Genomic DNA, 25,121 nt, shown 5'->3' on the forward strand with positions numbered 1-25,121 from the left:
AGGTCCGTATAGCTAAAGCTATGGTTTTCCCAGTAGTATGTATGGAAGTGAGAGCTGGACCATAAAGAAGGCTGATCACCGAAGAATTGACGCTTTTGAATTATGGTGCTAGAGGAGACTCTTGAGAGTCCCATGGACCGCAAGCAGATCAAACCTCTCCATTCTGAAGAAATCAGCCCTGAGTGCTCACTGGAAGGACAGATCCTGAAGCTGAGGCTCCAATACTTTGGCCACCTCATGAGAAGAGAAGACTCCCTGGAAAAGACTCCGATGTTGGGAAAGATTGAGGGCACAAGGAGAAGGGGACGACAGAGGACGAGATGGTTGGACAGTGTTCTCGAAGCTATGAACATGAGTTTGACTAAACTGTGGGAGGCAGTGGAATACAGGAGTGCCTGGCTTGTTCTGGTCCATGGGGTCACGAAGAGTCGGAAACGACTAAACAACAATTGATGAATTTGGAGGGGTTAGCTTCAGAATGTAGTTAAAATGAGCTGACAGTGAGCCGGTCCCATAGGCAGCTTTACACCAGGCCTCACTTTTGTGGGCTGACCTCAGGTCAAGGTATGTTGCTGGCTGCCCAGCTGTTTTATGCTCTTGAATTTTAAAACTTGGTGCTCCATTCTTCTCTTGGATGCTTATATTTTTGAATACTTACTGCTTTGTTGAATCTAGAGCAACATTTACATCCTAAGTGGAATATAAGTGGAAATTGCCAAGAAACCAGACAAAACCATACCATAGGCCCTTGAACCCCTCAGTCACTCCTGAGCTTCAGTTTACAAGTAATAATTGTGGAAGTAGGTGATATAATGGCAGTATGGATGGCCTTTAGATCATCTGTATGAAGAAGGTGAGTTGAAACAAAATTAAGTAAAGGGGTCCATTTAATTCTATCGGCTGCGGTTATGCATAGGTTTGCATTGGAGAGAAATTGAGTTTTTATGGAGGAATTGCTAAGGAGTGGACTTGGAAGTACCATTGTTAAGGGTAGGTGACCGCTTTCAATATTGTGGCCCACTTCAAACTCCGTTACAAACTTACGTGGAAATCGTGAGATTGTGCTATAATCTATGACACTGCCTTCTTAAATTGTGGTGCCCAGAATTGGTCACAGTACAGTGGTACCTCGGGTTAGATGTGCTTCAGGTTACATACACTTCAGGTTTTCAGACTCCACTAACCCAGAAATAGTGCTTCAGGTTAAGAACTTTGCTTCAGGATAAGAACAGAAATTGTGCTCGGGCGGTGCGGCGGCAGCAGGAGGCCCCATTAGCTAAAGTGGTGCTTCAGGTTAAGAACAGTTTCAGGTTAAGAACGGACCTCCGGAACGAATTAAGTACTTAACCCGAGGTACAACTATATTCCAGGAGCGGTCTGACCAGAACACAATAGACTGCTACTATTATTTCCCTTGATCTGGACTCTGTACTTCTGTTGATGCAGCCTAAAATAGCATAGCTATTTGACAGAGCTTCCCTGCGTTGAGTACGTTCTCGGATCTGGTGACTTTTTCAGGGCTTTCGAGCCCTTTGAAAATTTGGGGATCTGATGCCACCCAACTTGGGATCCCTCTGTAATCATTTAGCTGCTCCCAACCCTGTATCCTAAACAGTTAACGTACCTTCTAGGTTCCTGAACATTCCCTTTGCTTTCTCCCTTCCATCCTCCTTAATTGGCCATGCTCCCTGCCAAGCCATTGGCAGGATTTCCCCCCCTTTATTTCTTTTCTTTTTGCTGAGGGAGCCCAGATTGTGGTCTGTCATCTTGATTGATCCCCTCCTTCTCCAGCTCAGGTCAGTATATCAAGTGTTCGCCAAGGGGGGGTTTCTGCAAGAAATGGCCTAGTGACGCTGGCTGCCACTTCTGAAGAGCAAGAGGACCTGACGGATCTCCAGAGGGACGAAGAGAGAGGAGAATATACATTCCTTGTCTTTTGCGGTGGGAGTTCTTTCCAGTAAAAACCCTCAGCATGATTGCTACCCATCAGAACATGACAACCGCTCTGGTGAGTTCTGCCTGTAGGTTCAGCTAGTCAGTTTGCCCTGAAACAATGTGTGTGTTTGTGTGTGTGTGTGTGTGTGTGTGTGTGAGTGAGAGAGAGAGAGAGAGTTGGATAAGACAGACTTAGGGCTTCTTTCGCACTCTGGTTCGCCCCAGTATTGAAACTTGGGAAAGTATTTTTTTGGTAGAAAACCCCAAAACCCATGGGCCTAATTTAGTTGAAAGCTGATTTCATCACATGTGCTGTTTTGCACATTGCACTTTGCGGGTTAGATCCAAATTGTTAACATTAGTTTTGCATAGTGGGTCAGACGTGCTTTCTCCTTCAATATGAGGCTTTTGCAGCCGCTCAAAATCTCCTACGCACTTTGGCAGGGGGTGGGATGGAGAAGAAGTGAAGTGCCTTGACTAAAAACATCCATTATTGCAGAGTTTATTTGATATTTATATTTTTAAAAGCATTCCAAAACGTTTGTCCTGGCTGTATCAAGGTGATTCTATATTGCAGCTCACAATGTGTGATACTGCTATGGTTGGGCAGTAGCCAAAGCAAATTAAAAACTGAATGGATGTCTAACGTTTCATCTGTTTGGTATTATGAGACCTGTTATATGCTCCGAAGAATTGCCGGTGTTTCCCTCACTCATCTAAACAGGTATCTCCCTTTCCCCCCCCATCCTTATTTCTGTTCAAGGCATCATTTAAAGGGGTACGTTTAACACTGAGAATTCTAGATAAGGGGCAGCTGTTCTCTCTTTGCTTCAGGAGAGGGGGGGACTTAGGATGCTTTCTAGTGCGGAATACTTGAGCAGTTCTGAGGTGATTATACGGTCTGCAGAATGAAGTTATAAGACTAAGAATCCTGGACTACACTGCATCAGACTGCAGGATGTGTCTTATGTTTTTGAACGCTTTCCCACCTTTAAATCAACAACAAACTTCTCAACAGGCTATAAATTAGGAAATTGGAGACAGAGAGGTTTTGCACAACCCTTTCCATGGTGTGTGACTTTACTAGATGTAGGGGCAGCTTACCCAGGTAGGGTGACTGCAGAGTAATTTCATGCACACAAGGCTGTCAAGTAACAGTGAAAAAGGAGGAGAATTAGCCCAGGTTATATAGCACAGACACCACTAAATTGTGCCCATGCAATGGCTAAAAGTGACCAGTGTGGACTCATGACATCGCTGGCTTGAATTTATCTTATTTATTGACCATTTCCCTGACACCTAACTCCTTGTGGTGCTACCACAAATGGCGATTCTCTCACCAGCGACATCTGCCCGCCAATATTAACTGAAGTCCTATTAGTTGTCTTGAGAATATGCAGAGTGTTCCTCTACTGAGGCTATGTGGTGCAGGGGCAATGAACCAGTTCAGATATGCCGTGGGATCCTGCTCTTGGCAGTAGCTGGCAGATGTGATAGAGGCGCCCAGGCTGCTTCGGATAAATCGTACCCACAACCTGGAGCTGCCCTCATCCAGTACAGTGGTACCTCAGGTTAAGTACTTAATTCGTTCCGGAGGTCCGTTCTTAACCTGAAACTGTTCTTATCCTGAAGCGCCACTTTAGCTAATGGGGCCTCCCGCTGCCGCCGGGCCGCCGGAGCACAATTTCTGTTCTCATCCTGAAGCAAAGTTCTTAACCCAAGATACTACTTCTGGGTTAGCGGAGTCTGTAACCTGAAGCGTCTGTAACCTGAAGCGTATGTAACCCAAGGTACCACTGTACTTAGATTCTGTCCTGCAGTGGTAGAGAACTTTGTACCCTCCAGCTGTGGCTGAACTTCAGCTCCCATCAGCCCCAGGCAGCATTGCCAATAGCCAGGGGTGATGTGGGACTTTATGACATCTAGAGGACCACAACATCTGGAGGTTCATTGTCCCTGCTTTATAGTGAAACCAGCTAACTCTAGGATTTTCCAATACAGTGGTACCTCAGGTTAAGTACTTAATTCGTTCTGGAGGTCCATTCTTAACCTGAAACTGTTCTTAACCTGATGCACCACTTTAGCTAATGGGGCCTCCTGCTGCCGCTGCGCCGCAGGAGCACGATTTCTGTTCTCATCCTGAAGCAAAGTTCTTAACCCGAGGTACTATTTCTGGGTTTTGTTGTTATTGTTGTTTAGTCATTTAGTCGTGTCCGATTCTTCGTGACCCCATGGACCAGAGCATGCCAGGCACTCCTGTCTTCCACTGCCTCCCGCAGTTTGGTCAAACTCATGTTCGTAGCTTCGAGAACACTGTCCAGCCATCTTGTCCTCTGTCATCCCCTTCTCCTTGTGCCCTCCATCTTTCCCAACATCAGGATCTTTTCCAGGGAGTCTTCTCTTCTCATGAGGTGGCCAAAGTATTGGAGCCTCAGCTTCAGGATCTGTCCTTCCAGTGAGCACTCAGGGCTGATTTCCTTCAGAATGGATCGGTTTGATCTTCTTGCAGTCCATGGGACTCTGAAGAGTCTCCTCCAGCACCATAATTCAAAAGCATCAATTCTTCTGCAATCAGCCTTCTTTATGGTCCAGCTCTCACTTCCATACATCACTACTGGGAAAACCATAGCTTTTACTATATGGACCTTTGTTGGCAAGGTGATGTCTTTGCTTTTTAAGATGCTGTCTAGGTTTGTCATTGCTTGTCTCCCAAGAAATTTCTGGGTGAGTGGAGTCTGTAACCTGAAGCGTATGAACCTGAGGTACAACTGTACAAGGATGAGATCAGGAGCATCCTTTATAGCAGTTGTGGGGGGACTTTGTGCCTCTAGATGTTGCTGAGCTACAACTCTTATCAGCCCCAGCAGGTATGGCCAATGGCCAATGGCCAGGGATTGTGGAAATTGTAATCCAGTAACATCTGAAGGACCAAAAGTTCTCCACGCCTACTTTGTAGGAAAAGCTCATTCCTTGACCTGCCTTAGACTGGAAACCCAATTGCCCAGGGTGGGACAGGTTTGAATGTGGGGAATTTTAAACGCAATAGCTGCCCACAAAGTCTCTGTTGTGGGGAACATCAATCATAGCTCTCAAGAGAGCTGTAGGGCCACCATTGCAGCATGGGGAGCCAAACTCTGGCTTCCAAGTCCAAATGTTTCAGGAGCAAAGATGTGCTTTGGGTGGGCCATGAACTCTTCCTGCCGGGCTCTGATCCAAGCTGCTTTGGCAGCTCTCTGAAGTGATCTCTTAATTAAGACTGAAAATACCCGCAAGGGGCGGAAAGAACAGAAATGGTGCCAGGCAATTAGTTTAAAAGCCCTGTGGGTTTATAGATCAATAGGAGAGCTAGCCTCTATCAGCCTTTTTTTTTTTTAATGAGCACCTCCTGGTTTCTATAGGGGAAGCAAAAAGTAATAAATGACCAGCCTAGAATCCTATCCCAGCCTGAGGAACATTTTTGTGAAGAAGAGCAGACTGCCTTAGGCCATACAACCTATATTCACAGAACTCAGTGGGGTGTTTTTTATGAAGAGGCATCATGGATATAGATGACTTCTCCATTAGGCCACACAGCCACACCTGCCATGATCGCAAACCTGGACTCTTGCATATCAGTGGTGCTGTATTTTGGAGTTCATGGGGTGTTAGGGGAGGGGCAGTACTTCTAGTGGGGACATGTCATGCTCCTTCTGAGGTAGTTTGTCCATCTTTGGCCCCTCTACCCTGCACTCAGCTCTCACCTGTGGCTCCTAGAAGCTTTCGGCATGCAACATCAGCCACACCCTGGCTTCAGCTAGGAATCCTTTTGACTCCACCGGAGGGAGCAAAGCCAGGTTACTCCATGAATCCAGTTTACACCTAGGAATCTGGTCTTTTTAACTCCACTGGAAGAAGCCAAGCCAGCGTACTCCTCCCCGTCATACGTTACTGGACTTCCAAGTTTCTAACGTCATATCAGCCCCAATGGTCAATGATGATGGAGGCTGGACATCTGAAGGCCACCTTGTTGGTTTGGACACCATGGTTCACAAGCTTACCATGGTTCATAAGCGTACCATGGTTTATGCTATCTGGCCATCTCACAATCAATGGTTTTTGGAGCAGGTATGGTCTTATAACTCATGGGACGAAAAGGATAGCCTTCTTCTGTTTGGTTTAACTTGGGATGACTTAAACACTCATAGCTAAACTTGGAATGAAGCAAGCTGGTTTGCACTAACCGAGGATCTTTTCTCTCCCTCCTCACGCAGAACATGGGGTTCAGCAGCTCCCCGCCTCGCAACTGGAAGGGAATTGGGATCGCAATGTTGGTAGTGGCGATGCTGGCGTCGGTCATCATTGTGGCTATCCTGATGCTCACTCCAGGTAATATCAGCAGGGCAGGGTGCTTTCGTGGACGGTAGCTTAGTTAGGGTTGCCTTACGCCCAGATTTTCTTGGGCACGTCTGGGATGCCAATGATGGAATTAGTGTGTGGGGTGAAATCAGCAAACTTTTTGCAAAAAAAGCTCAGCAACCTTCCCAAAAACAGCATAACTTTTTTTGTGTCCAGATTTTTACTTCTTGAAATACGGCAACCCTCAGCGTAGTTGAAGGGATGCAGGTGGCGCTGTGGGTTAAACCACAGAGCCTAGGACTTGCCAATCAGAAGGTCGGCGGTTCGAATCCCCGCTCGGCGGTTCGAATCCCCCGCTCAGTCCCTGCTCCTGCCAACCTAGCAGTTCGAAAGCACATCAAAGTGCAAGTAGATAAATAGGTACCGCTCTGGCGGGAAGGTAAATGGCGTTTCCATGCGCTGCTCTGGTTCGCTGGCCACATGACCCGGAAGCTGTACGCCGGCTTCCTCGGCCAATAAAGCGAGATGAGCGCCGCAACCCCAGAGTCGGTCACGGCTGGACCTAATGGTCAGGGGTCCCTTTACCTTTACCTTTAAGCGTAGTGGAAACTTTTGACACATTCCTGGTCCTCCAGGGGTTAAAAAGCATAATTGGAATATTTTGCTTTTTAAAAACGAGAAGCATTAAAAGGGAAATCAGCTGCCAGCCACCTGTGTATGTAATCTGAATAAACTGGTACAATGCAAGTCGAATTAGGCACTGCAGATTCTTTGCATAATGGGCTATTAGTGCAGAAGTACAAGACTTCATTGAGTATACCCTTTGGAGACTCAGAGGTGTACATAAAAGCAGGAGCCAGCTCTCTTCCTTCCTGGTGAGCCTAGTTTCCCTTCCTTTTACTCTTCCAAGATGCACAGCCCTGCCTCCATGGCAGTGCCGATCTCTTTGCTGATTTGCACCTACTCACTCTGCTTTTCTGCTTGGCTGTCTCAAGAGTGTTGGCTATAAAAGTCTGGGAGCCAGGCGGGCAGTGAGCACATTGCCAGGCACCTGTAACTAAGGTTGCGGAGAAATTCGGATCCGTTCACATTTGAAGGCCAGCCTACACAATTTGTGCTTTGTGGAATAGTACGCAGACTGAAACACAGCCGTCCTTCAAAATCTGTGCTTCTCTGAAATTGGCAAGCCATTTCTCCAGCCAAGTAAATCTGTAGTGCCTATGGCTAGGAGGATAAAGAGTGCGACCCTTTGGGGCAACCCAGTCAGATTGGCATGGTACAAATAATAAAATAATAATAATTACCGTATTTTTTGCTCTATAAGACGCACCAGACCACAAGACACACCTAGTTTTTGGAGGAGGAAAACAAGAAAAAAAATATTCTGAATCTCAAAAGTCAGAACAGCAAGAGGGATTGCTGCGCAGTGAAAGCAGCGATCCCTCTTGCTGTTCTGGCTTCTGTGATAGCTGTGCAGCCTGCATTCGCTCCATAAGACGCACACACATTTCCCCTTACTTTTTAGGCGGGAAAAGTGAGTCTTATAGAGCAAGAAATACGGTACGCATCTGTGAAAGCTGCGAACAAAAGTGCATTGTATTAGGGAAAATACAAACATTAGGAAAAATGGGTATATGAGGCAAAATTGCAAGTAAAAATGGCCAAATTAGGAGAAATCTGCACTAAATTGCTGGTTAAACTCCCCAAGGACTTAAAAAAAATATTGCCAGCTGTTGTAGAAATGTGGAGAACTCAATGGAAGACTGGAAAAATTAGAACCGGAAATGGACAGATTTGACTGTCCCTTCCTCTGCAGCACAGTTCCACTTTTTGCCTTCCTCGCATGTTTAGTATGCATGCCAAAGCCCTTATAAAAGGCCTCCAGGTCTTGAGGAATCGGTGGCTCTCTTGCTGTTGTTGACCTCCAGTTCCCATCTGCCCCAGCCAGCATGGCTCAGCAGTCAGGAAAGATGGGAGTTGTAGTCCAACCATACCTGAAGAGCCACAGGTTTCCTGTCTGTGCTCTAGATTGCCCAGAAAACACAGTAGTGGCGCTACACACTACTAGCCAGCTGTTCACCCTTGTCTTTCCATATCTAGAAGACCCCCCAATTGGCTTCCGCACTCCTCTGACTCTTGATGACCTGGAGAGTGAGGATTTCCAACTCCACCAACCCCAGATACATTGGGTGACAGGTGAGTTGTTTTCCTCTGATGTGTGCTAGACCGCGGACATGTCAATAAGATGTTCAATAAGCCAATTTGTTTGCACTAAAGGCTGCTGGGTGGAATTTATACCACACTAGTGGTTTTATGAGGAACCAATGTCTTTTATGAACCAACAGTTTGGCCTAAGAAAAGCCCAAAACTTATTCTACGGTTCCATAGGGCAATGGACATTCAATAACATGGCAATATGTAACCTGGGGACATGGGCAGGGCTGTAGCTTAGCAGTAGAGCATCTCCTTAGCATGTGGAAGATCTCAGGTTTAATTCCTGGCAACTCAAAACCCTGCTGAAACCATGGAGAATGCCTGCCAGACCGTGTACACCACTGGTGGGGAATCTATGGACCTCTAAATGCTGCTGGACTGCAGCTCCCAAAATCCTCTGCCAGGGGTTGCAGCCCAGAAACAACTGGAAGCCTATAGGTTCCCCATGTCTGACATAGACAAGATTTTGAGCTAGACACTCAAATGGCCTGATTTAGTATAAGAAAGGCTCTTATGGAAGTTTGTGTTCCCTTCTGACCTTTTCCTTGGGGAAACCCTGACAAACTTCACAGGAAGTCCACCGTCTTCAAAAACAGTTTTGCTATAGAATCGCAAGATAAATATTTTTTTACATGTCAACAAATGTCCTGATCATGACTCCATGATTCAATCCACCCTGAAACGTCATCACCAGGTATGGAGGTGTATTGAATGAGAAACATGCTGATTGGCTACGCAGGCACAAGTTGAACCATTTTACAAGATCAATTTGACACATCCAGATCCAATGAAAACCTTCCCGTCAGTCCATTTTAAATGTTCCTAAGTACTTGCAGCCCCTTAGATTATTTAACATATTGCTACAAAAGTTAGGTGCCCCCCAGTGGCAAGAGCCCATGGGGCTCCAGGCACTCACCCAGGGTCTGTGGTCCTTTGGAGAATTGAGACATGATGGAGATTGTCATAGCTTTAAGAAATGTGGTTTATTCACCTATTTACACCTTCAGTCTCCATGGAGGGAGTCCAGATCTTACAGCATGGGCATTTCAAGGGGGGGTTGTCCCTCACAGCTGTGCAGCCAGCCTGCAGCCAGCCTGCCCAAGATGGATCCAAGTATTTCTTCTTCCTTCCTGTTCCCAGAACACCTGCTAAAACTCTCTTTTCCTGTCACCTCACACCCAGTCACCCTGGCAACCTTCCAAACCTCTAGAGCAAGGGCGGAGGACAGTCTCAATGCCCCTCAGTGGCACTGTATTGTTTCTTAATGGGCCTAGCTTGACCAGGTCATTTTTTGCATAGGCTAGTTCATGAATTCCTCTATAGCTTGTATTTCTCCCTTCACATCCCAAATAACTGAAATCCTACCATTTAGAAATTTATAGGGTTTAGCGGAACCCCCACCCCTTGAAACCTATAACGGTATTTTCCTCATTTCAGGGTCAAATTAGATGTGACATTATTTTATTTATTTGTATTTGTTTTATTTTCCCGCTTTGCCCCACCACAGTGCCCAAGGGGTTCCCAACAGCAGCTGTAGGGAATCCTGACTAGCTTGGGGACCCTGGAAGCTAGGTGGGGAGAAGTTATCTTCTCCCTGTTGCAGTCTTGAAACAAATATCCTCTCTGAAGCTGCTGTTTGTATTTCAAGGGAAGTGTCCTTTGGCACCTGTGGGAGTTTCCCCTCAACTGCAAATAACACCTTCAGAGAAGAGACTTGTTGGGAGTGTGGCAGGGGAAATAAGAATTAAACTTCTCTTTACCACCCGCCACACTTTTGAGGATGTAAACAAAATCTGCTTCTTTTCCCTTATGGGGTATCCAGGAGCCCGTATAGAGTCCTTAAGTGGGTTCCCTATTGGTAGGATAAAATTACAGAGGCCAATCAGAGAATATTGAGAAGCAAAGCAGCTAGTAAGCTTGATCTTTATTAAACTGTTGCCACAGGGTCCCCACTCACCACATGCAAGAGGGAGGAGGAACCCAGAACAATGGTGCGCACACCCTTATATAAACTTTTGAAATTGCCCACCCTGTAGCTCAAGACCACCACCAAAAACATCATACATAAATCATAGGAGGAAGCAGTCTACAACAGGAATCCTGTCTGCCAGGATACCTGACAATGGCCAGTGATTGCTTACTTGGGCAGCCTGGCCATTATTTTGTGATGGTAAATACTTTAATTCTGGAATCCAGGGCACAGGCTCACCCTATTCATACGCAAAGATGCCCTTTAAGACAGGTAAGCAAAAGACACCTTCCCATTTCCTTCCTCCTCGCAGAGAAACATTTGAGGTCAATTTGGGAGAGTCAAAATGATTTCAGGATTATTCTCCTGTACTATTTCAGACACGTGGTTTACATACTTATGTAGGTGTTTACCTTGTAAATTTATGAATATTTAATTTATGTATTATGGGACGCGGGTGGCGCTGTGGGTAAAAGCCTCAGTGCCTAGGGCTTGCCGATCGAAAGGTTGGCGGTTCGAATCCCCGCGGCGGGGTGCGCTCCCGTTGTTCGGTCCCAGCGCCTGCCAACCTAGCAATTCGAAAGCACCCCTGGGTGCAAGTAGATAAATAGGGACCGCTTACTAGCGGGAAGGTAAACGGCGTTTCCGTGTGTGGCTCTGGCTCGCCAGAGCAGCGATGTCACGCTGGCCACGTGACCCGGAAGTGTCTTCAGACAGCGCTGGCCCTTGGCCTCTTTGAGTGAGATGGGCGCACAACCCTAGAGTCTGTCAAGACTGGCCCGTACGGGCAGGGGTACCTTTACCTTTACCTTAATTTATGTATCTGAGACCTTAAATTCTTATAACAACTGCATCCATGCAATTAATGCCATGTGTAGTTCAGTCCTCAGATACCACAGCAACACTTCTTTTTAAATGTTCTAAAGTCTGGATTCAACATCTAGCTGTGGGAAAGGGGCTAAAGCCTAGTGGATGAAGCAAAGGTGAATTCTGCAATGGAGGGCTTCTTGAATGGGGAAGTTTGACTAGAGTTGGTCTGGAAAGCAAACCACCTATTTTCTTTTATTTTCTCAGCCGCAGGCAGTTTCCTTCCCTTTCCTGTGCTTCTGTAGAAGAAGCCAACTTCTGTGTATTACATTTATCACTATTTTTGCATTTGTTAGTTGTTCTATACACACACTGTTAAGTTGTGGGTGAACATATCAGACGACACAGAGATTCTTCAAACAGCTCTTGTTTATTCACAGGCCAGGACAGAACTGAACTGAAGGGTTCAGTCAGCCTGCTTATATAGAGCTCCACTACAATGCAACAGTAACAATTTTCTAAAACTATCCAATCACTGAACGTCACTTTCGATCCCTTATTTGCATAACTATCTACAGTATCCCCCTGCTGGCCCAGGGTGAGAACTTCAGTACATAACACACCCAAAAACCTCTCGAAGTGTAAAATGAGTGTGGCGTGTAAGTAAGTTGAGAAGTTAATTTGGGCACCCTGCTTGCTTGCTTTTTCTTTGCCCAGACGATGAGTTGGTGGAGCTCAGCGATACAGGGACCGTGATGAAGTGGCACATTGGCCAAAAGAACAGCACCCTCTTGGTGGAGGACAGAGATTTGGTAAGAACAGCGGCTTGGAATCCACTGCTGATCACAGAAGTTTAGGACATCCTTTGGAGCCAAACTATGGGTTGTCTCCAACGTAGCACTAAGTTAAAGTCATTTAGCGGAATCCTTTTTTTCTGCCGGTGGAATGTTTTGTGTCAGTGGAAGCAGGTTGCTGGTAATTTTCTTGCACAATAGATTGTGCAATCTGTTGCACTGTGAGTTCCCCCTAGTGACCCTGTTGCGTTGGATTTCTCCTTGCTCAACTCATCCACTCGCACAAAAGACCTTGTACTAGCAGGCAGAGAAGGTTGGATATGTCACGAGACAAAGGTTCTTAAGAGCAGAAGCAGTAAGGCAAGGCCTACAAGGCCTACACAGTCATTCAAGCCTAAGCCTGCTGTTAACTGCTAACAGCAAACTGCCAAGTCCCTGTGACTCAGGACTCATCTTGGATGATGATTCATTCTCCCTATAAAAAGAAGCCAGCCTGTCTATGGGCCTCAGTCAGAGAGCTGTATGGATTGTGTATCTAGTAGTCATAGTGCTGCTGCTGTTGCTATGTAAAGCTAAGGCAGACAGAGTGGCCCCAGGACTCTAGTAAATCACTAACTAAGACTGTGCCTCTGTGAAGAGTCAGATAGCTGCTATGACACCTTCAGAGAAGAGACTTGTTGGGAGTTGGGCCCCCGCAACATCTGAAGGGCTCCTACACCACCCTTGGTGTTAGACCAGAGTTTCCCAAACAGCTGTTGTTGGACTACAACTCCCATCATCCATAGCTAGCAGGACCAGTGGTCAGGGATGATGGGAATTGTAGCCCAAAAACAGCTGGAGACCCAATACCAAGAGATGCAGACAATACCAAACTAGATGGACCAATGAGGTGACTAAGTTTAAGGCAGCTTCCTATGTTGCCACAGCAGACCAGACTCCTGGTCTTTAGCCAACTTGTTCTCAGCTCGGGTTGCTCACCGGTTCAATATGAAAAAGAAAATAAACTTGGCCTCAATAATAGGTGCAGTTGCCCCATCTTACATTAACAACCCCATTCTTCTTTCATCCCCTCTTTCCTTCCCCTTCCACAGCATTTCTTGAAAGCCTCCCACTTCCAAGTGTCACCGGATTTGCAGTTCCTGCTTTTGGCTTGCGATGTGCAGCAGGTAAGGGCCCAAAGTGCTTGCAGGCTGGTTAATTCCTCCACCCAATGCATTAAAAAGAAAAGGCAAAACCTTTAAATATCTGAGGTGCTGGAATCGATCCACCCGCCACCTGCCACAGAAAGGGTCAGGATTTATCACTAACAGAATCTTGAACAGGCCAGTTGGTGCTGAAATTGGCCGCCTTTCTCTGTTCCCGTCTTGGATAATTATAAACCATACAAATGTGCAAAAGTGCGGAGTCACCGTTCTCCATGCCAGCTGTGGAAAATTAATCTTGCTTCTCTATCCATTTCTGCTAATACACCAAAATTTTCTAATGGGACTGTAGTCTATCTCATAGGTGGGGAACCTCTGGTCTGTGGGCCTGATTTAGCCCACCAGGTCTCCCCATTTGGACTGCGAGACTGTTGTGGCCAAGCCACACATACCTGCCCTACACCTGACATCATATAGGATGCCCGGTGTGGGGCCGGTAATGATGCAGCTAGGCTATAGGGCTGTTTGAGCAGCCATCAGTTTGTCGGTGGCTAGAATGAACTTCTGGAAAGGCGCCAGTAAGAGGGGCTAAACCAAGAACCACATCTCTGGGAGCTGTGAGAAAGGGAGGGTGAAGCCAGACTTGCTAGAAGCCTATGAACTACTAAGTGTAGCAGGACTGGCAGCTATAAAACTCAGGAGATTCGAAATTTAATGCAGCAGCAGAAGTGCCAGATCAATATTTTGCAAAAGCACCTTGCAGGTACCAAAAATCGGGCTTTGCATAGGCCATAGCTCAAGTCCTTTCCTCATCCCATCCCATGGTTATTTGATTATAAGTGAAAATCAAGCCTCTCCTCGCATTTCCAGTCCACAAGTGTCATCTAAGTGCATCTGTGATCACACGTCTAAGGTAAAGGACCCCTGGATGGTTAAGTCCAGTCATCTTGCTTTCAGGCTGAGGGAGCCGGCGTTTGTCCACAGACAGCTTTCCGAGTCATGTGTCCAGCATGACTAAACCGCTTCTGGTGAAACGGAAACCAGAGCGCATGGAAACACTGTTTATCTTCCCACTGCAGTGGTACCTATTTACTACTTGCACTGGTGTGCTTTCAAACTGCTAGGTTGGCAGAAGCTGGGACAAAGCAACGGGAGCTCACCCTGTCGCGGGGATTCGAACCACCGTCCTTCTGACTGGCAAGCCCAAGAGGCTCAGTGGTTTAGACCACAGTGCCACCCACGTCCCTGCTGATGTCGGACCTAAAAGGCATCAAAGTCTTCAATGGGATTGAGAGGTGGAGCCAAGGTCTGCACTATACATTTTAAAGCACACGACTTGCCTCAAAGAATCCTGGGAGCTGTAGTTCTTTAAGGGTGCTGGGAGGAATTGTAACTCCGCAATGGGTAAGCGGAGGTTCCCAGAATTCTTTGGGGGAAGCCATCAGTTCTAAATGTGCTTTAAGTATATGTGGTGGATGTGACCCAAGTATACAAGCCTATCCAGCTTGGTTAAAAGGTAAAGGGACCCCTGACCATTAGGTCTAGTCCTGACCGACTCTGGGGTTGCGGTGCTCATCTCGCTTTATTGGCCGAGGGAGCCAGCGTACAGCTTCTGGGTGATGTGGCCAGCATGACTAAGCCGCTTCTGGCGAACCAGAGCAGCGCACAGAAATGCCGTTTACCTTCCCGCCAGAGCGGTACCTATTTATCTACTTGCACTTTGACTGCTAGGTTGGCAGGAGCAGGGACTGAGCAACGGGAGCTCACCCTGTCGTGGGGATTCGAACCGCCGACCTTCTGATCGGCAAGTCCTAGGCTCTGTGGTTTAACCCACAGTGCCACCTGCGTCCCATCCAGCTTGGTTAGGTGAAGGCCACAAATTTTAAAAAGGCAGGTAGAGTAAATGGAAATGATCCCTTTCGCTCCTAAGGGTCTTAGAGCCAACATGGTGTGGTTGACTGGGGTGTGCTGGATTTAGGATTTACTCAAGTTCCAGAGGAATCCAGCTTTGGGCAAAACTTGTCCATCACTTCTTCCTATCTGATTGCCAGGCAAGCCAACCACCTTGGTTATCATTAGCCGAATCAGCTGCAGAAAATGGGAGAATTGATGTCCCAGGAAGCGTCTACTGTTCCACACTAACATCATTTTTTTTTATTTCCTGCTGGTCTGTAGGTTTTCCGCTACTCTTTCACAGCTCGCTACTTGATCTATAACTTGGGCACCAGGTAAGAACTGGACCTGCACCATAGGGCGAGTTTATTCAAATAGAACGACGAGGTCTTTATTTGCTGTATTGTTATTTGCATCTATTCCATCATGTATGCCCCACTTCTATATCTTTAAGGGGTCCACAACCTTTGGGACCTGAGTCACATGTGTTGTGAGTACCAAAAATTATTATCCTACTGCTGTGGATTGGCAGAGCAGCTTTTAACATAAACACACATATTCTTCATTCTGACACCCTTTACATTTTATTTTTTTTAAAAAAATGGTGTTTGTAATACTTTGTGGTCTTAGTAATTATGTGATTAGTTATGCTTGTTAAAAGAACATTTAAATAAAGAGATCTTTTTTATTTTAAAAAACACCCTTCCTGCTTTCCGGTAGGCTGACAGCCAGTTTGCCATTACAAAATCTCTCAATAGGCATTACGGTCTATGCATAGGAATTAATGTGAAATCCATTAGCAGATTACAGTGCTCAGCGATTGCATACTTAGGATTTTTTCGCTCAATGAATACACAGCTGAGTTCCCAGCATGTACTGTGTGCGGAAACCGCATGAGGGGTTTGTCACATCTTATAATACTACACTCAGGTTTCACATTAATTCTTACCCAGAAGTTCTCGCTGTGCTGGAGTCTTGTAACTTGTGAAATATATTCCTAAATTTACACAGACATCTTCAGCCTTTCACCATTGGGTTAGTCCTCCAGATCTTTAAGTAAACAAGGCTGCATCACTGATTGTTCAGCACCAAATATTTCTGCTCTGGTTCGTTGTTCCTAACCCCATGGTTTCAGCACTGTACCATAAACTTAACGGTTGCTTCATTTCACTTTACTTCGTATTTATATACTTAAGCCTAGATTATTTTAAAAATAATGAGTATATTCAAGGATGCTGTGGGAAGCTGTGGGGTCCCCAAATCACCCTGACTGTTGGCTGTGCTGGGTGGGGTTGTAAAACAGCTGGTGAGCCGCAGTTTCCTTGTCCCTACTTTATTAAAAGCACACACCATAAATCAAAAATTTGAAGCTGTTTGTTGCAACTACGGCAGTATATGTTTGGTTATTTTTGCAAAATTCCCTTTTAGCTTTGGAGAGGGACTAATAGATTACCATAATCCCTTGTTTATTTTTTTAAAAAAATAGTATTTATTAGAAGTTTAGTAGTTACAGAAAAAGAAAAAAGGAAAAGAAACAATAAAAATTTTAACAAACAATACATCAAAAATAAAAAGAAAAACAGAAAAAACAATACATCAGAACAACAAGAAAAACAAAAACATTTAAAAACACATCCAACATTTCCTTATCTTTACCTTTCATTTACTTGTTTCATCGACCTCCTCACAGCTCCCTTTTTTGTATTCTAGTTCAATTAGCTGTTTCAGCAAATCCTTTCCATCTTTCTCCATTTTTTGTTCTATAATTTATCTTAACACAATCTAACTTTAAATTTTCCACTTTGGCCCATTAACAATCAGTTTTTACTTAATTCTTTATAACATTTCTGCTAAAACCGTATAACTTCATTCCAGCATTCTTCTAACATTCATGAATTTTGAGGTATTTCTGTAAATATACTTTAAATTTTTTTCAGTCTTCTTCCGCCGACTCTTCTCCCTGGTCTCGGATTCTGCCAGTCATTTCCGCCAATTCCATGTAGTCCATCAACTTAATCTGCCATTCCTCACCGTAATCCCTTGTTTAGTCTCTCTTACTCCCCACCCCCCCAAATTACACAGTCTTGCTAACAGTGGACCAGACATTAGCATAAGAGGCCCTACTGCCCTCTTTCCGCCTGCCGCACTTCCCAAATAATTCTCCTGCAGGAAAGTGGTCTCATGTTTCCTTTTCCAGGGAGACCAGCAACCTCGATGTGCCCAAGGCAGATACTGTTCGTCTGCAATATGCAGCCTGGGGAGCCCAGGATAACCAGCTGGTAAGTACTTATTCAATTTATTTACATATTCATAAATTCAGGGCCAGGGACGCGGGTGGCGCTGTGGGTAAAAGCGCCTAGGACTTGCCGATCAAAAGGTCGGCGGTTCGAATTCCCGCGGCGGAGTGCGCTCCCGTTGTTTGGTCCCAGCACCTGCCAACCTAGCAGTTCGAAAGCACTCCCGGGTGCAAGTAGATAAATAGGGACCGCTTAGTAGCGGGAAGGTAAACGGCGTTCCGTGTGCGGCTCTGGCTCACCAGAGCAGCGATGTCACACTGGCCACGTGACCCGGAAGTGTCTGCGGACAGCGCTGGCTCCCGGCCTATAGAGTGAGATGAGCGCACAACCCTAGAGTCTGTCAAGACTGGCCCGTATGGGCAGGGGTACCTTTCCCTTTACTTTAAATTCAGGGCCAGCTCTGCCATTAGGTAGAATGAGGCTGCCACCTCAGGTGGCTGGTACTGGGGGCATTGATTGCTTTTCCCCACCCTAACCACCCCCATTCTTTCCTCTCTTTTTTGGAATAATTTTGGAATAATAATACAGAGCTGTCTTGCCCACCAAATTAATTCATTACCTGAAAAGCAAGTTGTTGACTGCAAATTTGTGTTATTCAGGCAGCATCCCTAGTTTATTTTTATGTTTGTAATTTTTAAATCTTTTATTGACAAAGTAATAATCATAAATAAATAAGAATAAAAATGTGCACCCCACCACTAAGACCATTCCATTGTAACTATCCAACCTCCCAAAATTTCAACACCTCTTGCAATGGTTTGACCCCTTTCTGTTTTAACACTACAAATTACACAAACACCCTCAAAATCATTTCTCCTGCATATTTCCCGTATTACCTTAATGGCACATATTAATTTATAATTAATAGCAATATCCTACACCTCTTTATGGGACGCGGGTGGCGCTGTGGGTTAAAGCCTCAGTGCCTAGGGCTTGCCGATTGAAAGGTCGGCGGTTCGAATCCCCGCGGCGGGGTGCGCTCCCGTTGTTCGGTCCCAGCGCCTGCCAACCTAGCAGTTCGAAAGCACTCCCGGGTGCAAGTAGATAAATAGGGACCGCTTACTAGCGGGAAGGTAAACGGCGTTTCCGTGTGCGGCTCTGGCTCGCCAGAGCAGCGATGTCACGCTGGCCACGTGACCCGGAAGTGTCTTTGGACAGTGCTGGCCCTTGGCCTCTTTGAGTGAGATGGGCGCACAACCCTAGAGTCTGTCAAGACTGGCCCGTACGGGCAGGGGTACCTTTACCTTTACCTTACACCTCTTTATACCATTCTTCCATTTTATATTCTGTTTGCCCTTTCTACTTCCTAGTTATAATAATTTGTGCAGCTGTCAATAAATTTGTGAGCAAGTCCTTCACAGCCTGCGAACCTCCCACCCCATTGTAAATTGATAATAATGGACTTTCGGTCAGCTTTAATCCAGTGATTTCTGTTATCTCCGTAAGCCCCCTTCATCAAAAAAAAGTGTACATATTTCCACCCCCACCACATGTGAATTTCCTGTTTCCTGGCATCCCCTCCAACATAACACCGAATATTCCTTGTTTATTTGGTTTAATCTGACAAATTAAAGCAGCCCTAGTTTATGCTAATGGGGGGAAATCGATTAGCAGGACATTTTCAGTTTGCCTCTGTTTCCTTCCCACCCCAATCTCTGGCAAGGTTTGCCCAACGGTAGTTTTCTTGTTGTTGATTTCATATGTCACAACCAAGAACAACACACGTCAGCCTGTGACTTGATTTCCATCCTCAGCAGTTTGAGTTAGAGCTTTGTGAGCATGGCTGCAGCAGCAGCAGCAGCAACAACAACAGTTGATCCCTGTGGGCAAGACCTGGAGAAGGGATCCCTAGTGGATAACGGCAACATAAGCCAGCAATTTGCCTGTGAAGTTGCTCTTTGGCTCCCCAACCTATTTAGTTAAGGTTAGCCTCCCTAGAAAGTTGCTGTGATCACCCGTGGTGCCACTGGGGCAGGACTTTAGGGCAGAAGAACTCTGCTGACTTGGTGAAATATACTCGGAGTCGAGAGTGGATTTCATGCTCTTTATTCATCTCATAGTGGTGAGGAGGAATGGAGGTTCCCCCACAATCTCTGCTTTATATACATTATTTACACAATGGGCCCCACGTGATTGGCTAATTCCGGGATTCTCCTGTAGGCCAATCAGGTTGTGGATTCACTTCTAACTGGAGCTGGATTGGGTGGCTCCTGTGGACCAATCATACTGCTGCATTGTTCTAGGACCAATCAGACTGCTGCATTCTGAATCCTATTGTTCTAGGACCAATCAGACTGCTGCATTTTGGATCCTATTCAACTCAGTACATAACACTTGGGGAGCGGGGGTGACAGATTGAAAATACAGCAGGGTTGGCTTAACACATTTTGAAGTAAAAGAGGGAATATGCCTTGCTGTCTGAATTCAGTATAGAATCTAAAATTACCGAATTGCATCCCTGGTAGCGATCATAGAACCAGAAGTTCCAGTCATCTTACTGATTTATTCCCTTCTCAGGTTTTTATCCTGGATAACGACATTTATTATCAGCCTGGAGTCTCCAGCCGGGCCAAACGCATCACCACATCTGGACGCCAAGCAGTTGTCTTCAATGGGATTGCTGACTGGCTATATGAAGGTGAGTAGGTCAAGGCCCTATGAACACAGTCAGGAGTCCTGGGGCAGCAGTCTTCTAGGGGGTGGCATCGCCCCATCCGCTTTGCAGTGCCAAAATAACACAGTGGAATGCTTTCACACACCTGTGATTTTAAAAGTCTTGCCTTTACTTCTGAGGGCTTTCTTTTTTTTTAACAATCGAGCAGTGTACAAATTTTATGAAATAAACAAAAAATAGTTCCTCTCAATTCTCCTCTGAGTTCATACAGTGGTGATTAATGGCCATTTAGGAGCAAGGGACGCGGGTGGCGCTGTGGGTAAAAACTCAGTGCCTAGGACTTGCCGATCGCATGGTTGGCGGTTTAAATCCCCGCGGCGGGGTGAGCTCTCGTCTTTCGGTCCCAGCTCCTGCCCACCTAGCAGTTCGAAAGCACTCTTAAGTGCAAGTAGATAAATAGGGACCGCTTTATAGCGGGAAGCTGGTTCGCCAGAGCAGCTTCGTCACGCTGGCCACGTGACCTGGAAGTGTCTCCGGACAGCGCTGGCCCCCGGCCTCTTAAGTGAGATGGGTGCACAACCCTAGAGTCGGACACGACTGGCCCGTACGGGCAGGGGTACCTTTACCTTTAGGAGCAATTTGCACTTTCTCCTGTCTTTTAAGAACTCAGCAAAACATCGATAAAGGCTTAGTTCAGTTTAATTAAAGTTAAATGAAGCACTCCAAAGTGCAATGAAGTCCACTGGCCAGTTGTGTCTTCCATGGCCTGCAGGGGGAGCTATTTCCTTATTTAACCTTTCCAGAAATAAATATGCTGCTTTCAGGGATGGCATTGGTAGAACCGTTCAGAGTGACCTGCCTGTTGAGGCCTGAAAATAATGGGTGAATGAGAGGGGAGGGGTCTGAACAAGTAATCTAGGTGAAAGTAACAGAGACGCAGATGTTTTCGGAGACAAGGTGTGCCCCTTTGTGCATTCTGTGTGCATTCTGCATTTCTCATGAGGAAAGGCAGGTGGGCTCCAGCAGTCGTGGTTTACTGCTTGATACTCATATCTGATATCCCCCCTTGCTTCCAAGAGGAGATCCTGCAGACTGCCAGCGCTCACTGGTGTTCACCTGATAGCATGTGGCTAGCCTATCTTTCCATCAACAACTCCCTGGTGCCAAAGATGGAACTGCCCCAGTTTCTTGGAGGAAAATACCCTACCAGCCAACACTATCCCTATCCTAAGGTGAGTCTCACTTAGCTATATCCATAGCTGTCAACTTATAGATTTGAAAATAAGGGACCAGCAGCCTCGAAAATAAGGGATCAGCAGCCAAAATAAGGGATTTTCCAGGCACAGGTATGTTCAACTTCTGAGCCCCTCCGAGCCAAAGGCAGAAAGCCCAGCCAGCGACCAAACGAAGCCTCAAGCGGTGGTACCCACAGCGCAGCAACCCAGCAAAGGGAATGCAGCAGGGAAAACCACCGTCACCTCTCCGCTGGGAAGCGCTGAGCAAAGGCGAGTCCCCAGGCAACGCGGCCGATTTGATCGGCCGGCACAAGGCATGCAAGCTCCAGCCCGCAGTCGTTCTTAGACTCCTTATTGGGTGAGCTATGCAGCCAAGCAACACAGCTGGAGCCTCCCTCCTCCCTGGCCGGCAGGGAGGGAGGGAGAGGAGCTGCTTCCTTTGAAACCCGGGAAATTTAAGGAACATCATCAATAAGGGATAGCAGCAGGACACGGCACTGGGATAAGGGACTTTCCCGCCAAATAAGGGACAGTTGACAGCTATGCTTCTATCCTCCCCTACAAGGGGTGGACTAGAGGGAGGCCAGCAGTCACAAGGATGTTTAGGTGACCTTAGAGCAGGCATGGCCAAACTTGGCCCTCCAGCTGTTTTGGGACTACAACTCCCATCATCCATAGCTGACAGGACCAGTGGTCAGGGATGATGGGAATTGTAGTCTCAAAACAGCTGGAGTACCAAGTTTGGCTATGCCTGCCTTAGAGGAACCAACCAACCTGCAGGTTTTTGCTGGTCTAACTTTGCACATTTATCCTCTCAAACTGGGTGTGAGGGGAACCTTTGGGCCTCCAGATTTTGTTGAACTACAACTCCCATCAGCCCCAGAAAACATGGCCAATGGCATGTAGTTCAGTAACATCAGGAGGGTTAGGGTTCCCCACACCTGTCTTACACAGCTGTCCAACATCTCTGATGAAAATAGAGATGTCCTAAGGTAAAGCGGGATATTCCGGGATCATATCAGAAACCAGGATTGCTTCTGTAAATTCTGGAAAATAGGGACACATGGAGGGTCTGGTCTTAAGGGTTTGCGGGGCCAGGTGTAGACTCTTGGCACCTCAAAGCAAGAAATGAGGAACCTGTAGTCCTAAATATGTTGCTAAACTACAACCAATCTGCGCCAATCTGGGCCCATAACCTATTGGCAAAACCTATTGGTGTTCCGCAACTTTCCGACTAGTTGCAGGACCGTAGCCAGACCTAGCAGAGTAAACGCAGAATCCACGGAAGCAATTGGCGACTTGGCTGCAGACAGGATAGATGAAGCAGGAACCAGGAATTGTAGTTAGGTGTTTATTATATACAGTGGACTATTTACAGAAAAGAACACGGATCTTTTGCTAGCTCTTTCTGACACGACTCACAACTCCTACACTCACTGACACACTGAACTCTGAATACTGAGCTCTGAACACATTCCAGTTAGTAGGCCATTAATTATCACTCCCTTGAGAGAGCTTGACCAATCAGGGAGCTGTCTTCATGCCTCTGTTATCACCAGGCAGACTTACTCCTTCAGATTGCCTCCTGGCTGTCTGCCAAACCTTAAGTGACTCTGTGTGAGTAGCTGCATGTACACAGTTTCCCAACATCCCATTATCCCTAGCCATCCTAGCTAGTGCTCATGGGATCTGTAGTCCAACAACATCTGGAGGGTCACAGGTTCCCCATTCCTATGGAATAGGGTTTGCTTGTACCACAGGCCTGTCTATTAGTGCATCAATGCTTATGACTGATGACAGCTCCTGCTGTTGCATGTTGACCTCCCACCCTGATGTGTTCACATATTTTGTTCCTTGCCCTTGACTTCCTCCTGTCTCTCCACTTTCTCTTCTCTTCTCAGGCCGGACAGCCCATCCCTTCTGTTCAACTCTTTGTGGTGAACCTATCTGGAGCTCTTCACCTGCTGGAGCTCCTGCCTCCGGAATCCTTCCAGGGCAGGTGAAGGGGAAGGGCGGGTCGAGGTTGCCTGGTGGAATTTTGTTTCCCTTTATCCAAACAGCTGCAAGTTCAGGAAGCGTGTCCTTTGAGCCGTGTGGCCACACTTCCGATCCAAATTTGTTCCCCTTATACCCGGTGCTTTTTTTCTATTAAAAAAATGTTTAGGGGTACTCTCATTTTGACTCAAGAAAATCACCATTTTATAGTTTAAATCAGGAAAAATAAATACACAAAAGTACAAAGAGTACAAAATGTTTAGGGGTATGCGTACCCCTGAGTACCACTGCTTAAGTCTGTAAAAATTTGCTGCTACTATTGTTGTTGCTACTGCTGCTGTTTATATATATATATATATATATATATATATATATATAATTTTTATTGGTTTTTTTAACATATCTTTCTCAACAGTAATTAAACATACTTTTACATCTTATTCAAATTTTTGACTTCCATCAATCCTGTCAGAAAATTTTCCAATCTAATCTCTCAGTATGCATTTCTTATCTTCCCTATTACATTTCAAACTCATAACCAATATCTCTATCTTTTTCTACTTTGTAAACACTTCGGATATTTCTCCTTACAAAGCTTCTTATAGTCCTACTAGCGTAATTTGTTGATTACAGTTGCTCTTCAAATAATTCATATACTTCTTCCAATCTTCTGTAAATCTCTGGTCCCGCAGGTTTCGAATCCTTCCTGTCATTTGGTCCAATTCTGCATAGTCCATTAATTTCGCCTGCCATTCTTCTTTCTTCGGAATTTCTTCTTGTTTCATTGTTGCTGCTGCTGTTATTACTAGTGTCATCATCACCATGCTCTGTTGACCTCCCACCTGGACTACTGTAATATGATGTATAAGGGGCTGTGCTTGAAGGGTGATGTAAAAATTGGGGTTTCGCTTTTGCTGCCCAACTCCGCATTGGGATTCCGAGTCCCCTAAGTCCATGACTGGTCAGAGAAAAATGAATGGAGGCAGGATCCAGTGGAAAACAAGGCAGATATTTATTATCTCTGTTGCAACAGAGTTCCCTGCCCCCCTTCCAAGGAGGGAGAGGCCCTGAACAAAAGTGTGCAGGAACCTTTAAAGACATTGCCCTTAGCAAAAAACCACTCCCCAGTCATACATGTTGTTGTTGTTTAGTCGTTCAGTCGTGTCCGACTCTTCGTGACCCCATGGACCAGAGCACACCAGGCACTCCTGTCTTCCACTGCCACCCGCAGTTTGGTCAGATTCATGTTTGTAGCTTTGAGAACACTGTCCAACCACCTCGTCCTCTGTCGTCCCCTTCTCCTTGTGCCCTCCATCTTTCCCAACATCAGGGTCTTTTCCATGGAGTCTTCTCTTCTCATGAGGTGGCCAAAGTATTGGAGCCTCAGCTTCACGATCTGTCCTTCCAGTGAGCACTCAGGGCTGATTTCCTTAAGAATGGATAGGTTTGTTCTTCTTGCATTCTATGGGACTCTCAAGAGTTTCCTCCAGCAACATAATTCAAAAGCGTCAATTCTTCGGCGATCAGCCTTCTTTATGGTCCAGCTCTCACTTCTCACTTCCATACATCATACATACATACATCATAGGAGGCAATCTACAGCATAAATCCTGTCTGCCAGAATACCTACTTCTGACTGGACCCTGGTATGGAGCTTTCGTGGACTGAAAAATGCCACCTTATCTACAGTAGCGGGGAGAGCAATCATGTGAAGCCATCACTAGAGTAGACTAAGACAATGGCATTAGCATGATTGGTGAATTAACATGCAATCAGCAAAGACCTTTCAAAAATAGGCTACTCTGGTGGCACTGGGCATGGTAAAACAGCCCAGTCCCTCCGATTTGGTCCCTCAGAAGGGGTGGGCAGAATAGAGAACACAAATACCTCT

General features: G+C 46.0%; 1 protein-coding gene across 1 annotated transcript in view; it reads left to right on the forward strand.

The window, feature by feature from the left end:
- Positions 1-534: 534 nt before the first annotated feature.
- Positions 535-25,121, forward strand: part of LOC310671710 (inactive dipeptidyl peptidase 10-like) — a 60,591-nt gene continuing 36,004 nt past the window's right edge. The window contains exons 1-7 of the mRNA XM_083428150.1: positions 535-2,008; positions 6,186-6,300; positions 8,371-8,466; positions 11,978-12,072; positions 13,146-13,220; positions 15,372-15,424; positions 17,287-17,368. Of these exons, the coding sequence (XP_083284276.1) occupies positions 1,973-2,008; positions 6,186-6,300; positions 8,371-8,466; positions 11,978-12,072; positions 13,146-13,220; positions 15,372-15,424; positions 17,287-17,368 (552 nt within the window). The 5' untranslated portion in view covers positions 535-1,972. The remainder of the gene's footprint in view (positions 2,009-6,185; positions 6,301-8,370; positions 8,467-11,977; positions 12,073-13,145; positions 13,221-15,371; positions 15,425-17,286; positions 17,369-25,121) is intronic.

This window comes from Podarcis tiliguerta (assembly GCF_965153285.1).
Source record: "Podarcis tiliguerta genome assembly, chromosome: 2".
Lineage (NCBI taxonomy): Eukaryota > Metazoa > Chordata > Lepidosauria > Squamata > Lacertidae > Podarcis > Podarcis tiliguerta.